The sequence below is a fragment of the Littorina saxatilis genome, linkage group LG2 (assembly GCF_037325665.1).
Source record: "Littorina saxatilis isolate snail1 linkage group LG2, US_GU_Lsax_2.0, whole genome shotgun sequence".
NCBI lineage: Eukaryota > Metazoa > Mollusca > Gastropoda > Littorinimorpha > Littorinidae > Littorina > Littorina saxatilis.
The window spans coordinates 81380372-81395984 of NC_090246.1; the positions used below are offsets into that span (position 1 = coordinate 81380372).

Consider the following 15613-nt stretch of genomic DNA (forward strand, 5'->3'; position numbering starts at 1 on the left):
AAGAAAAAGTTAACATGATAATTGATATAATTATCAGACTTTTTTTTATGCAATTACTACTGAAGATTCCAGATCAGGTAAAACAATCATTTTATATCCTTTGTCACATCTTTTTTTTTTATATATAAATCTATCTATAGCGAGTCTTGTCTCTTTGTGTCATTTATTTTCAAGAATTCTATCCTGGCAACAACAACAACAAAAACACCTACCTACCTACCCTATTTTTTTTAGCCATGTTAATAGAAACAGACAATTTATTTGTTTTGGCCTAAAGATCTTGAAACATTTGTTTTAATAGAGAAATAACAAGTACAGCCATTAGCTGTGTCACTCGAATTTCTTTGTCAGGCTGAAACTTAGCTGTTGCGTTGGTGTCTGCTGTGTGTATCTGGGTCCAAAGCAACTTTCACATTCTCATCTACACACTCACGTTACACAAGTATGAGTGTGTAGATGAGAATATATACAATTCCACCCACAGAGGCGTTCGGGGATGGGGGTCTCGCACTCGGGCGAATCACACCACAAAATACAAAGTATAACGTACACAGATTTTACTATTGAACCAAAAAGCAAATTAAATCATGAATAAATCAATCAAGCAAAACTTCCACACAATGACACACTCACTCTCGGTTCACACTGCGCTCTGGACGTGCACACTTGGCAGCACGTATACCGTTCCGGCACCGTTTGTCTTCCTGCAAGTCCAGCATAGGCACACGATATTGTCCAAGAATCACAATAATCCTCGTGAATGTCACAGCAGGCATAGTAGAAAAGTCCAAAAGGGTGCGTTGATGGTGGTAATCCGGTGTACACACACACACACACACACACACACACACACACACACTCCGGTTTGGTAAGTTACCTGATAAATAATGTAGCCTGTGGATTTAACGGGGAGACTGCTCAGACAGGAAGAGCATTTCACATTTCCGATGTTCAGCGATAAACTTGTTTTCTTCGAGAGTTCGATCTTCGTGCGATTCTGGCGCGTTGTCACCAAGAACGTAAAAAAAAACCAGGATATCATCATGATGCCTCTCTACAAAAACCAGGCAGTCTAGGAACTCTTCATCTAAAGTCAGTCAGTATTAGCCCCTCAACACAATCCTCATCTTGTCCCATAGTGATTTCTGCCGCCAAAGAACGTGTGGTTCTTAACTCACAAGACGGATTTGTCGTCTTCCATTGCGAAATTCAGATCTACCCCAACTACGTGCATTGATCTGAGCAATAAAATGTAGATGCGATAATCTGCAAACATCTCTTCAACACAATCTACATCTTGTCCCATCGTGATTTCTGTCGGCAAAGAACATGTGGTTCTCAACTCACAAGACCGATTTGTCATCTTTCAGAAATTCAGATCTGCCCCAAGTACGTGCAATAAAATGTAGAAGCGATAATCTGAAAAAAAATCTTTTCGCGTGAACGCTGCCACGTTGTCATCAGTCCGATGTCTTTTATCCAGAGCAGGGATGAACACACTTTTTCATCAGTAGTTTGTTATGTTTATCCGCAGACTGCTTTCCATTACTTGTCGTCTGTTTTAGCTTGACTCGTGGGGTTCTTCAGCAAGGCAAAAAGTGCTTGTTGACACGTTCTCACGCACGACATGTCGTAAATGCAAGTTCTAACGATTGTTTTTTATTGCACTGATAGAGAATGTCGATATTTGTAAACGTCTGCCATTTCCTAATGTTTATTTCATTATTTTGCATACGGATATGGCTAGTAAGTGGATAATCTGTTACGACACGAAACGCGTTCTAAATCCGGGAAGGGAGGCTACTCCAACGTAGAAGGGAGGCTACTCCAACGTACTTTCCAAAGTGTGCTCCAGCCTTAACATTGACTTTTTCTTCTCTCTCCCCTTCTCTTCTACCCCTATTACATCCAGCCCCGCCCACCCCCCTAGAGCCCCTGTGGGCGAAGGAAGATGTCATGAATCTGCCTCAACAGCTTTAGCTTAGAAAATAGCCGAACACAAATAGAAAACGTGTAAACTTGACCTTGTCATGACCTTCAAACTAGGCATGGGCCAAGAAAACTTTCCTCGGACTTCAGGGTCATTGAAATCAGCGCTAATCCCAGAAGAAGATGGAGTTTATAAGCTCTTACTTACAAAAAAGTTATAGAAAATGGTATTTTTTTCTCGGTTTTCTCTCGGTTCTATCTGGTAATGACCTGGTTGTGACCTTGAAAATTGAGGACTGTTAATCAGATGATTGTCATGCCTAGAGATGCGCCAATACCAGAAGAAGATGGAGTTTGAAAGCTTTTACTTTCACACAAGTTGCAGAAAATGGTATTTTCCCTCGGTTTTCCCTCGTTTTTGCCTGGTAATGACCTTGTCGTGACCTCCACAATTGATGTCTGATAATCGGATGATTGTCATGTCTAGAGATGCGTTAATCCCCCAAAAATAATTGAATTTGAAAGCTTTTTCTAACAAACAGTTGCAGAAAATGGTATTTTCCGTCGGTTTTCCCTCGTTTTTGCCTGGTAATGACCTTGTTGTGACCTTTACATAACGCGAGAGTCAACTATATTGTATGTATTGTAAAGCGTTCATGTAGCCCTAGACGCGTGTAAAGTTTCAAAGCTCTAGCTTAAGAAACGGGCGAATAATCGAACGCAGTGTTAAGTTGTTCATCTAGGAATTGCCTTGAAGACAGCCAGCCTTACGCTGACGATCACGAAGGCTCTTCTGCTACTCAGATGAGTCACAAAGTTTATTTTTCAAATATTCAGCATCATTATATTGGCTCTAGCTCTTATCAGAAATAATGCTACCTCTGAAAATAGAAATACATTATGCTCTGAACCAGATTGAGGAAGACTACTCCCCTCTGTTATGTTTTGTTTCAAGCTGTAAACACTATCACTAGGATTTTTTACCATAGCATTAAACCAAAAGGCACCATTAAGTTGTCATAGTTTGCTCGTGCATTGCTAAATGTATGTAGATAAACTTCGAAAGTCAGAAATGGGGTTCTGGAAACTAATCATGTCACACTGAACTCGCACCACAAAGCGACATTTGTTCAGGAAACGTCTCGCACGCTTTACTGTGCTGGGGGTTAGGAAGATTGGAAGGTCATAGTGACATAGTATATGGTTCAAATCCATTCATATTTTACAGATATTATGTAAAGACATCATACTTGACGAAAATATATCCATTGAAGCCAAACAACAATACTAGTCTTGTGTGAATTTATTTTTAATCAAAACTTACCTACATTTTGGACGACGTCTTTCCTGGATTTAGGGTAGGGTTCATAATAATGATACTGTCACCAGCATCCTCGGCCAAAGCAGTCGCAAATTGTTTTGTGATAATCAAAAGATACCAACTAACACATTTATATGTAAAACGTACCAGTTTGAGTTCGTAATTTGGCTGAGAACTTCTTTTTTCAGAGGCAAGCGTCTGAAATGCTCGTGCATCACTCTTCAGGGTATAGTTGAATTTTGACTGAAAAGAGAAAGTGCGCCCTTGAATATTTCTTGTTAACATCGATTGTTATGTTCGGCAGGCCCCAAGCTTTCAAAAAATACCCATTTGGTTGAGTCCGCTTTTGGGTGCACGGTCAGCCCTCCGCCGTGACGGAGTATTATGCTTTCATCATGAGACACATTTGGTCACATATGATCAAGGTCAAGGTCACTTTGACCCTTATGAAATGTGACCAAAATAAGGTAGTGAACCACTAAAAGTGACCATATCTCATGGTAGAAAGAGCCAATAAGCACCATTGTACTTCCTATGTCTTGAATTAACAGCTTTGTGTTGCATGACCTTGGATGACCTTGACCTTGGGTCAAGGTCACATGTATTTTGGTAGGAAAAATGTGTAAAGCAGTTCTTAGTGTATGATGTCATTGCTAGGTTAAGCTGAAGGTCAAGGTCATGTAAAGGTCAAGCATGTGAGTCGTATGGGCTTTGCCCTTCTTGTTATTACATTTAGTCAAGTTTTGACTAAATGTTTTAACATAGAGGGGGAATCGAGACGAGGGTCGTGGTGTCTGTGTGTCTGTGTGTCTGTCTGTCTGTCTGTGTGTGTGTGTGTGTGTGTGTGTGTAGAGCGATTCAGACCAAACTACTGGACCGATCTTTATGAAATTTTACAAAAAAATTCCTGGGAATGATATCCCCGGACTTTTTTTTCTTTTTTTCGATAAATACCCTTGATGACGTCATATCCGGCTTTTTGTAAAAGTTGAGGCGGCACTGTCACACCCTCATTTTTCAATCAAATTGATTGAAATTTTGGCAAAGCAATCTTTGACGAAGGCCGGACTTCGGTATTGCATTTCAGCTTGGTGGCTTAAAAATTAATTGATGACTTTGGTCATTAAAAATCTGAAAATTGTAGTTTATTTTTAGATAAAACGATCCAAATTTACGTTCATTTTATTCTACATCATTTCCTGATTCCAAAAACATATAAATATATTATATTTGGATTAAAGACAAGCTCTGAAAATTAAAAATATAAAAATTATGATCAAAATTAATTTTCCGAAATCGATTTAAAAACAATTTCATCTTATTTCTTGTCGGTTCCTGATTCCAAAAACGTATAGATATGATATGTTTGGATTAAAAACACGCTCAGAAAGTTAATACGAAGAGAGGTACAGAAAAGCGTGCTATGCAGCACAGCAAAACCACTACCGCGCTGAATAGGCTCGTCAGTTTCACTCCGTTTTGCACAAGCGGCGGACTACGGTCATTGTGAAAAAATGGAGTGCGTTCAGTTTCATTCTGTGAGTTCCACAGCTTGACTAAATGTAGTAATTTCGCCTTACGCGACTTGTTACATTTATTCAAGTTTTGACTCTATGTTTTAACATAGAGGGGGAATCGAGATCAGGGTCGTGGTGTATGTGTGTGTGTGTGTGTGTGTGTGTGTGTGTATGTGTGCGTGTGCGTGTGTATGTGTGTGTGTGTGCGTGTGTTTGTGTGTGTGTGTGTGTGTGTGTGTGTGTGTGTGTGTGTGTGTGTGTGTGTGTGTGTGTGTGTATAGATCGGTTCCGAGAAAACTACTGGACTGATCTTCATGAAACTTCACATGAGAGTTTCTGAGTATGATATTCCCAGATGTATTTTTTATTTTTTTGGTAAAGGTTTTTGATGACGTCATATCCGGCTTTTTGTGAAAGTTGAGGCGGCACTGTCACGCTCTCATTTTCTAACCAATTTTGTTGACATTTTGGTCAAGTAATGTTCGACGAAGGCCAGACTTTGGTATTGCATTTCAGCTTGGAGGCTTAAAAATAAATAAATGAGTTTGCTCATTAAAGTTGTCATTAAAATATTTTTTTCGCAAACACATTTAAAATTCATTGTATTGTATTCCTCATCTTCTCCTGAATTTAAAAATATATAGATATGTCATGTTTACTCTAAATATAAGCTCAGAATGAAAGAAAATAGGTTCAGTAAGTACTTAGGGGCGCGTGATTCGCTTCGGCGAGCGTGACCTGTCTCGGTCTTCAGTATAGTTAGCCGAGACTATGTGAATGTAGTCTGGGCGATGATTGGTTTGTGGTGTTGATCTTGACTAAATGTTTTCATATCGCTTCACGCGACTTGTTATACTTATGTCCCCATGGAATAATGCTTTTATCACACGCACACATTCTCGACGGATCCATGGTGGTTTGCACCTGTAGGGATCTTGATTTTGAAATACCGATTGAAACATGAATATGTTTAAAAATAAATGTTTTAGTATAAGTTGTTATTTGTTTTGTGAGACTGATCTAAGCTAAAAATGTATCTTTGCAGTTGTGTTTTGGGCTGGACAGGGAAACTACAAGCATGTCGAACCCTCGGGCAGTCTCTTCAGTAAAACGATGCACTGCATTTGCGTGAGTTTCAAAGTGTGAAAATATCTTTTACCTCGGTAGAGGCATCTCGATTGCACTTCTGTTTTCTGTCTTCTCCCTTGCCGTTGTAAAAGTTGGATTCACTGTTAAGTGTACAATTATTATAATATTCATCTGCAGTTTTTCATTTAAAAAACGTCAATCGTACAATAGTAACACATATTCTACAAACAGTGAACTCGCGCGTCAAACCAGAATAAAAACACTGGACTACAGCTAAAGGCCATTCATCTTTTACTGGAACAAACATGATGCGTTTGTTTAATAATGAAGCTGCGAGCGAAACGGTTTCTAATCAACGATCACTTTAATATCGAATTATGAAAGTGATATCCGGAAAAATGAGCGAATTATTTGGTGGAACCGTGACGCATTCAAGTCAGAAGTTCGATTACGTGTACTGCATTGGAAAATATTGCAAAATATTTATCCAACTAATGTTTTATTGTGTAAAATGAAAGTGAAGGCTGATAAAAACTGTACATATTGTGAGGATGAACTTGATGTATTGGAGCATTTTTTCTTTGAATGCCCAACCGTGCTCAGGTTTTAAAAATATATTGAAATGTACATATTAGTAAACATTGGCGAAAGAATTAGGTTGAATGTTACAGATGTGCTTTTTGGTATTAAAAGTAACAGCAAAAATATGAAGAAGATTAATCATATTATTTTAATCGCAAAGATGTGCGTAAGCATTTAAAAAAAACGATTAACACTGAACATTATTTGTTGGAAATCATGTTGTTTTGAGATTTCGTTAGTCTGACGTGTTATTAATTAGAAACAAATTGTTTATTGTCTCTCATTTAAGGGAAAGCATGTAAATGAGAAAGTATGTGTACAAACAGAAAACACACAGTTACCATGTTTGTTATCACGTGTTTATTGATTGATTAAAAATTTGGAGAAAAAAAAAAGAAAGTCAGATGTTCTGCACGTAGAGCATAGCGTAAAACAAAACATTCACACATGACAAAGATTAGCACCCATTGACATTCTCATTACATTGTATTATTAGCTGCGATGAATCTCTTTCGCAATACAACATTGAATGGAGGTCTTCAGACCTGAGAAAAACCTACAAGCTTTCATTCTAGCTTGACGACACTGTATTTACAACAACAACAAAATCTGTTAATTTTTTTATTATAGCTTTAGATTCAGGCCAGTTTGAGCGAATCCTATTCATGAAAGGACACACATCATTTGATACCATCTGAGCGTGTTTGTGAAAGAAGGTATGCTGTTGTCAACAGTTGTGAAATTATGTTTGTGAAATAATACTAACTGGGCAGTTGTTGTTTTTTTCAGTACGCGATGTGTGGTTGTTGTGGCGGTGTAAGTGGTCCGAAAAAACCGGAAGGGAAGCCGAAGGGCAAAAAGGACAAGAAAGGGGACGGCAAAAAGAAAGGCAAAGGGAAAGGGAAAGAGAAAGGGAAAGGGAAAGGGAAAGGGAAAGGGAAAGACAAAGGGAAAGACAAAGGGGGTGGGAAGAAACCGCCGAACAAGAAGGATGACAAGAACAAAAATGCACTAAGCAGTGAAGAGGACACGAATGAAAACAAAGCAAAAGAAGCGGAGAAGAAGGAAGATAACAAGGACGCGAAAGACAAAGGGGACAAAGGGGACAAAGGGGACAAAGGGGACAAAAAGAAGAAAAAGGGCGGCAAGAAGGACAGCAAGAAAGGCAAGAAGGGCGCCAAAAAAGGAGGGAAAAAAGACAAGAAGGCTAAGAAGGGGCCACCACCCAAAAAGACAGGAGATGGGAAACACTGGCTTGATAGGGCTGCCGGACCGTTTGAGGTACTTCTCTCTCTCTCTCTCTCTCTCTCTCTCTCTCTCTCTCTCTCTCTCTCTCTCTCTCTCTCTCTCTCTCTCTCTCTCTCTCTCTCTCTCTCTCTCTCTCTTTTTTTCTCTCTCTCTTTCTTTTTCTCTCTCTCTCTCTTTTTCTCTCTCTCTCTCTATCTATCTATCTCTCTCTCTTTTTTTCTCTCTCACTCTCTCTCTTTCTCTTTTTCTCTCTCTCTCTCTCTTTTCTCTCTCTCTCTCTCTCTCTCCCTCTCTCTCTCTCCCCCTCTCTCTCTCTCTCTCTCTCTCTCTCTCTCTCTCTCTCTCTCTCTCTCTCTCTCTCTCTCTCTCTCTCTCACTTTCCATTTTGAATGATATATATATATATCAGTGTAGTTCCTTTTATGGGCGAAAGCTATACGAAAAAACACCTAATGTTGGCTTATACCCTTACCCGCGTCAAAAAATACTTATCTTAACATATCTCTGTTTAAGAACAGTTAACAAATGTTTTGTGCAATGCACAACTGACGGTAGTTAACAAGTTTACGCTGATTGTTCGTACACATGTGTGCTTGAAAACTTCATGACACATAACGTTAACCGGTCTATCAGGTATTTAATTTGTCTTTCGACTGAGCATCAACCCTCGTTAACAATGTTGCAGTGTTAAACTCTTTTTTATTTGCTGATTTAAAACTTGCTGTTGCAGTGTCTTACTAACCTTTCCATTGAGGAAGAGTTCATTTTAAATTTAGTTAATTGAAAATTTAATAGACATAAAGTAGGATTCCGAAGGTTCTTAACGATAATCAACAATATGCTAAACATTCTTAAAATTGTGCAGTAACCTATTCCACAGATGAGAGGCCTGAATCTTGAAAAGTGTGTGTGTTAGACGGTCAAGCTTGTGTGCGCAAGTGTGCTTGATTTTTTTCCCGCAAATATTTAATTGTTCTCTTTCAGCCAACATTCATTGAAGATGTGAAGCGGTTGACCAAACTTGTTTGGCTGTTTCTACCTCTGCCTTTATTCTGGGCCCTGTTCAACCAGCAGGTGTGTGTGTGTGTGTGTGTGTATGTGCGTTTGTGAGCGTGCGTGCGTGCGCGCGTCTGTCAGTCTGTCTGTCAGTCTGTCTGTCCATCTGTATTGCCAAATTTCAGAAGGTTCTAGTTGTTAGATAGGCCCGTTTCAATACGCTCTTAGATTATTCAGATTCACCTTGAATTCTCTACTTTTTTCAATTCAGGACAGAGGTTGCACGAAATTTAGGATTTGTATATTCACAGGGCTTTTCATATTTTTTGGCCCACTTGAGTAAGAAGCGAGTCTTGGTATTGAGGAGTGTAGTTCGTGTTCGTCTGTATGAACGATCGGACGGATGGCCGGTCGGCCCACTGTCCATCCGTGCACACACAATTTACATTAAGATGATGCTTTTGACAATATAGCGTTGAAACGTTTAGCGTCTGATGACCTCCAGATATGATCCAAGTCTGGTTGACCCTCGTCAAGTTTTAGGTTAAAATGAGCCCGAGGCGGGGTATTAATCATAAGGACAATTGTAAAATTTGTTAAACGTTTTTTTTAAGGTATATCGTACTTCCTGGGTTTGATGACCTCGAAACATGAGTGGGACCAAGTCAGGTTGACCCTTGTCAAATGTCAAGGTCACGACGAGGTCCCGTGCAGGTCAATGAATAGAAAATAGTCAATTTCTTGAACAATTTTGAAGCTACACTTTTGAAAATTAGATACTTGCATAGTTTGCTGACCTCCAGATATGACCCAAATCTGTTGAGTCTCAACAAATATCCAGTCCTTATAGAATTCAAGTTCGGGTCAAACAATGGAAAATTATACTGTTCAAAAAAAGAAACGCATAGTTGCTACTTGCCAAATTTGTTTTATTTGTCGAAAAAATTAACAGAAAATCCAATATTTAGATTATTTGTTTGAAATTTGGTATGGACACAGTTGAATGCACACACAGTTCATTTGCATCTTCAAATCAATCAGTCAATCAATACGATTGGGTGCCGAGGCTGTCAAGTCAGTAGGGGGTGTGACTGCCTTGAGCAGCAACAACTGCCCGGCACCTTCTGGGCATGGACTGGATCAGATGCCGGATATCTTGCTGTGGGATGGTGTCCCACTCCTCCTGAAGTGCCTGCAATAGATCGCGGTGATTTGCCGGCGCTTCTTCTCGCCTGTGCACACGTCTGTCCAATTCATCCCAGAGGTGTTCTATCGGGTTCATGTCTGGCGACATGGATGGCCAGGGAAGCACCTGGACATGGTGGTCGGTGAGGAACTGGGTGGTGAGTCGTGCAGTGTGCGGGCGAGCGTTGTCCTGCTGGAATATGGCATCCTGGTCAGCCAGAAGAGGAAGGGCGTGTGGGCGCAGAATTTCCTCCACGTATCGCTGGGCAGTTATGCGCCCTTGGACGTGCACCAGGGTGCTCCTTCCAGCGGTATTGATCGCCCCCCACACCATCACGCCTCCACCACCATGAACGGGTGCTTCATCCACACAGTTGGGCGCGTAACGTTCGTTTACTCTCCGGTAGACCCTCCTCCGACCATCATGTCGCTGGAGCAGGAAGTAGGACTCGTCGCTGAACCACACGTGTCTCCAGTGATTCCGGACGGTCCAGCGAAGGTGCTGGTTGCCCCACTGCACTCGGTTCTGGCGATGGCGGCGGGTGAGGACCGCTCCTCTGTGAGGTCTGCGAGCTCTCAAACCAGCTTCATGCAGGCGGTTCCGCACGGTCTGGTCCGATAATCGGTGTGGCCCGGGGAGAGCCTGGACAGAAGATGAGGCCGACAGGAAACGATTCCGGAGGTGGCGGAGCCGTATGAAGCGGTCGTGAGCAGCAGTTGTCGCCCTTGGTCTTCCCGCTCGTGGCAAGTCAGCAACGGAGCCAGTGGCTTGAAACCTGACCCACAGTCTACTGATGGTGCTCTGGGACACGTGGAAGTGCCTGGCGATTGCACTTTGACTTTGGCCTGCTTGTAAACGACCCAATGCAATTTGGCGGTCTTCTCTGCTCAATCGGGCCATCTTTCGTCGCTGAATTGTCGTCTGATTTCTTTGTGGCGAACAATCCGCTTTTATGGGTTTTGGAAGACATGGTGAGAGCTCAATATTCCCCGAGTTTCACGAGATTACACTGAAGCATGACGAGTGGTCATGCCAAATGAGCAATTTTGACATTGTAGCCACTGATAACGCATGCGTCACGTGCAGAGCTTACTTGTGGCAATGGACGAAAGGTCGACGACCAGATAAACATTTTCTGCAGTTTGGTGGATATCCTTGTAGCCATATAACTAAATTAACCAAATATTACAAGCTATGCGTTTCTTTTTTTGAACAGTATATTATATGAAATGTTGGTCCAAAACGTATGTTGGGTTCTCACCATGTTGATAGAATCGTTGTGCAATGTAATTTTGTCATCGTCAAATAGCATGATTATTTGAAAATGTTTTGTCACCATTATGACAACTGTTGACGCTTTTTTTCTCATAATCGGTTTTTGAGCATCAGTGCTGTCATTGGAAAATACTCATCTTCTAGTTTGTTCTGTGATTGTCTGTCTTTCTGTTAGTCCGGTTTTTCTGGGACTTCACAAATTTTATACAAGCTGAATTAGTGAATGTACAAGATGCTTGAATGTTTTTCTCTTGGTTATCTGACTAAAATGGCTTTGCTTTTTCCTGGTTTAGGGATCAAGATGGACTTTGCAAGCAGCACAGCTGGACGGAAGAATAGTAAGAGATTTTAACGGAATCTTGAGATAATGTTGGCGTTTTCTGTGAGCTCTTGCTGTATTCATTAAGAACATTTACGGATTTTGTTCTCTTCAAAATAAAAGTAAAATCTGTAATTTTACAAAATTTAAATTGATACATTATTGAAAACCAGTGGCAATTGAATAGAGATATGTTTTCATTTATGACTCACCTGAGTAATCGGTGAGTATTAGGATTCATATGTGTCCGTCTGTATGGACTGCCGGCCGTCCGTCCGTCCGTCTGTGGACAAAAAACTTAACGTTGAGGTTATCTCGGATGTTTTTCAAGCTAACCTTTGAAACTTTGCATACTTATAGGGTTTGATTATCTCCCGACTTGACCCAAGTTTCATTTAACCCTAGTCAAGTTTTGGGGTCACAGGGGGTCATGTTCGATTCATAATAACCTAACATTGACGTTATCTCAGGCGTTTTTGAAGCTAGAGCTTTGAAACTTCGAACACTTCAAGGGTTTGATATTCTGCCAACAGGACTCTAGTTCGGTCTACCCCCGTCACATTTTGGGGTCACAGCGGGGTCATGTTCGTTAAAACTTCACGTTGATATTTTCTCAGTTATTTTCGGAACAAAAGCCTCCAAATTTCACAAAATTGTTTGTGTTGATTATCAGCAGACCTGACCAAAATTTGCCTTGTTTTCATCAAATGTCAGAGTCACAGCATGAAAATGTTCTCTGGAGTAGATTTTTGGTAAGTCTTTGCTAGACTATTGATGAGGTCACGCAAGTGTCTGAGTATTATATTTTGTCTGAGCTAGCCAAAATTCAATTTGGTCAAGAAAATTCGTAATTATTATGATTATTGTTAAAAAAAATCTATTTTTTCTCAAAAGTTGGTGAATGTTAAGTATATCAGCCTAGTTAGTGATTGTGGTGGGAAGGAGGTTGGTGGTTGTGCCAGTTTGAATATATGTGAAATATTCTTAAGGTTGAATAACTAAATGGATTGATACAGGTCACATAAGGAATTCTCTTGATATTTATTGTATGAAGCTGGACAGCTTCTTTTTGTGTGTGTGTGTGGGGGGGGGGTGTGGTGGCGGGGGGGGGGGGGTGTGGCGGAGGGGGGGATAGTGGAATCCTCCTTTTAAGACCTACACAACCATGAGAAAATCAGATCTTAAAATGGGGGTAAACTTAGAGAGGTTATGAACAGAATATCTTAGAAAACAAGGTCTTGAAAATGTCTTAGAAAACAAGGTCTTGAAAATGTCTTAGAAAACAAGGTCTTGAAAATGTCTTATCGGGGGTTGGGGAGGGGGGGGGGGGGGGGGGGGTTAAAGAGGACGGAATCTTCTAAGGGGTAAGGTGGTTCAGGCAGGGGCAGGGGAGACAAAGGCGAGTCGTGTGTAAGCATTTGCTTTTCTTGTTTATTTGAAATTTATTCCGCATACGTTCCTTTAGCAGCTGAAATAAATTATCTTTGTTTGGATGTTTTAAACATGTCACTACATTTACAACAGTATGATGCAGTTGTATTGTTTGTTTAGATAGTTGCACGGTTTTAGAACTGGAATAAATACTCTAATGTTGTAGTGAAATTTTAAGACCGGAATCATTTAAGCATTTGGTCTTCTATGACACTTGCCTTCTGTGACTGTAGGGCGATTTTGGAAGACTGAAACCAGATCAGATGCAAGCTTTGAATCCACTCTTTATCATTCTGCTGATTCCTGTATTTGAGAGGGTGGTATACCCATGTATCAACTCTTGCGGGATCCCGAACAGGCAAGTTATGAAATGAGATACAGAAATTTGCTTATGAATAGATATGTTCAATTAAGCTTTAAGGGCAGAGGTGGCACGGAATTTTAGCAAACATTTGTTCAAAAACGTGTTTTGGGTTTTTGTTTTTTTCAGGTACTTTGAACATCATAGAATCACTGTGTGTTGTTTATTTTGTCAATTTCATCGTTTATTTTGCAATAAAGTGGTGATTTTCAAAGTATGTGTACATGTGTGAGTGCTGCAAGTGTGAGAAATTGCTGAACAATCTATGTTTTCAAGTCCTTGCAACAACCACGATTCCCCGAATAAGCTTGGCAGTAACACATCGAACGGTTGAGCGGGAATTCCCGTTTTCTGTGAACGTTAAAAATAGACATGAACAGTCCGTTATTTCCGTACAACGGCCGGATCGCGCATCAACTTTTTCAGACAGTAATACGAATATTCATGAGAACAACCTCTAACCTTTGAGAAACTTCTCTGGTTGGTCGTTGTCAATGACCACAGTGACGCGCATGCGCAAACTGCCTTATCCGTTGTAAACACAGTGTCGATTCAACGTAACGCAATATCAGCAACTATCAAGCAGCTTCTTCTTCTTCTTCTTCTTCGGCGTTCCAGGATAAAGCAAGCAGCAATGTCTACTCCGAAATTCGCAAGGATTTTCCCAACGCATTCTTCCCGCAAAAGGAAGAATCAGCTTTCAGATGCTCGAACAACGAGGAAGGAAAAACCAGCAGGCGATGAGAACGCGCCTGAAGTTGGCAGAGCAGAGACAGTTGTTTTGAGAGATAGTGGTGACGCGTATGTTTCGAATCGACTCGGAGTCGAACCTCGGCCAGTTTTGGGCGATGTAAACCGTAATCAGCCTCAAATCGAAGGTATTTCTGCTTCGGCGACGAAACTGAGGAGATTTAGTGGTGCAGGCATCGACCCGAATGCTCAACCACCAGCTGAGCTAAATCGCCGTTCGTGGTGTTTTGCCGAGTGCAGTCAGTTGAACTCGCTTCTCTCTGATGTGAAGTGCCCGGAGTGCGAGGCAGGACATGTGACAATTCGAGTTGGTGACTCGATGGGCTTGTCCCAAGAACTAGTGCTGTGTTGCGACAGCTGCCAGTATTCACGCACAGAGTATTCGTCGCCAAGAGAAAACAACCTCAACCACAGACAAAATGTTCCCTTTGAAGTGAACACAGAGATTGTGCTATACTCTCATGAGATAGGTAAGGGCTACTCCAGTGTGGACAAACTGTGCACAGTCTTTGGAATGCCAGCGATGAACAAGAGTTCCTATCATCGCATAGACAAACGAGTCAATGCCAGCATTGTGGAAGCTACAGATGCCACACTTAACGAAACAGTGGAGTTTGTGAGGGAAGCCTACAGGGAAACATTTCCTCAAGGCAGAGTGAATGCTGTGAATGATGATGGCGAGGAAGACGGTGCTTGGGAAGATGATGATGGCATTCTCTGGGTGGATGTTGCCTTTGACGGTACATGGCACAAGAGAGGATTTTCCTCACACTATGGAGTTGGCGTTGTTGTTGATGTTCTGACTGGGTATGTGCTGGACTTCTGTGTGAAATCCACATACTGTCACACATGTGCGATGAACAAAGAAAAACTAGAGGGGATGACAGCTGCTGAGCAACTACAGTGGAAGTAGCTTCACCAGCCTGACTGCAGCATTAACCATGAGGGATCTGCCAAGTCTATGGAGAGGGACGCAACCTTGGAGTTGTGGGGAAGGTAAGAATACTGTTCTGATAGCCTATACACTCTTCCCTATATCCTTTATTTTCAAATACAGAATAAGACAACATGAATAAGGTTGCGCTAAAAAGTAAAATTCATTTAAAATTGTATAAAGCATGGTACATTGTGGGTGTTTGTTTTTGTTTACAAAGAAAGATGAAGACCAACAAAACACAACACAGAAGCACATATTTTTGCAACAAAACACTGTCCACAAACCCTTCACAAATACATTTTCTTTTGTTGAAAAATCATTAAATGTTCACAATGTCCTAAAGGATCAGGCTGGGAAATTTTTTATTGAATCTGCAAATTTCAGAGGAAACCTGATAAACTTTTCTATTGAAAAGAAAAAGTGTCCCAAACAAGTTGGGATCAAACTCATTGTCACCGTGTGTGTGTGTGTGTGTGTGTGTGTGTGTGTGTGTGTGTGTGTGTGTGTGTGTGTGTGTGTGTGTGTGTGTGTGTGTGTGTGTGTGTGAGAGAGAGGGAGAGAGATGTGTGTATGTATATATTCTAACAAGTACAAGTTAAATGTTCACCCTCTATGAAAAAATCACTTTATACAGACTTAGTACACAAGCAATGTAAATTGGCACACTTTCCA

At 40.9% G+C, this 15613-nt stretch overlaps 1 protein-coding gene across 6 annotated transcripts in view; it reads left to right on the forward strand.

The window, feature by feature from the left end:
- LOC138959870 (solute carrier family 15 member 1-like) overlaps nt 1–15613 on the forward strand; it is a 67756-nt gene that overhangs the window by 22999 nt on the left and 29144 nt on the right. For all 6 annotated transcript variants that reach the window (XM_070331521.1, XM_070331518.1, XM_070331523.1 and 3 more), the window contains 5 exons: nt 5813–5895; nt 7228–7719; nt 8671–8760; nt 11437–11481; nt 13127–13251. In XM_070331521.1, coding sequence (XP_070187622.1) covers nt 5813–5895; nt 7228–7719; nt 8671–8760; nt 11437–11481; nt 13127–13251 — 835 coding nt within the window. The remainder of the gene's footprint in view (nt 1–5812; nt 5896–7227; nt 7720–8670; nt 8761–11436; nt 11482–13126; nt 13252–15613) is intronic.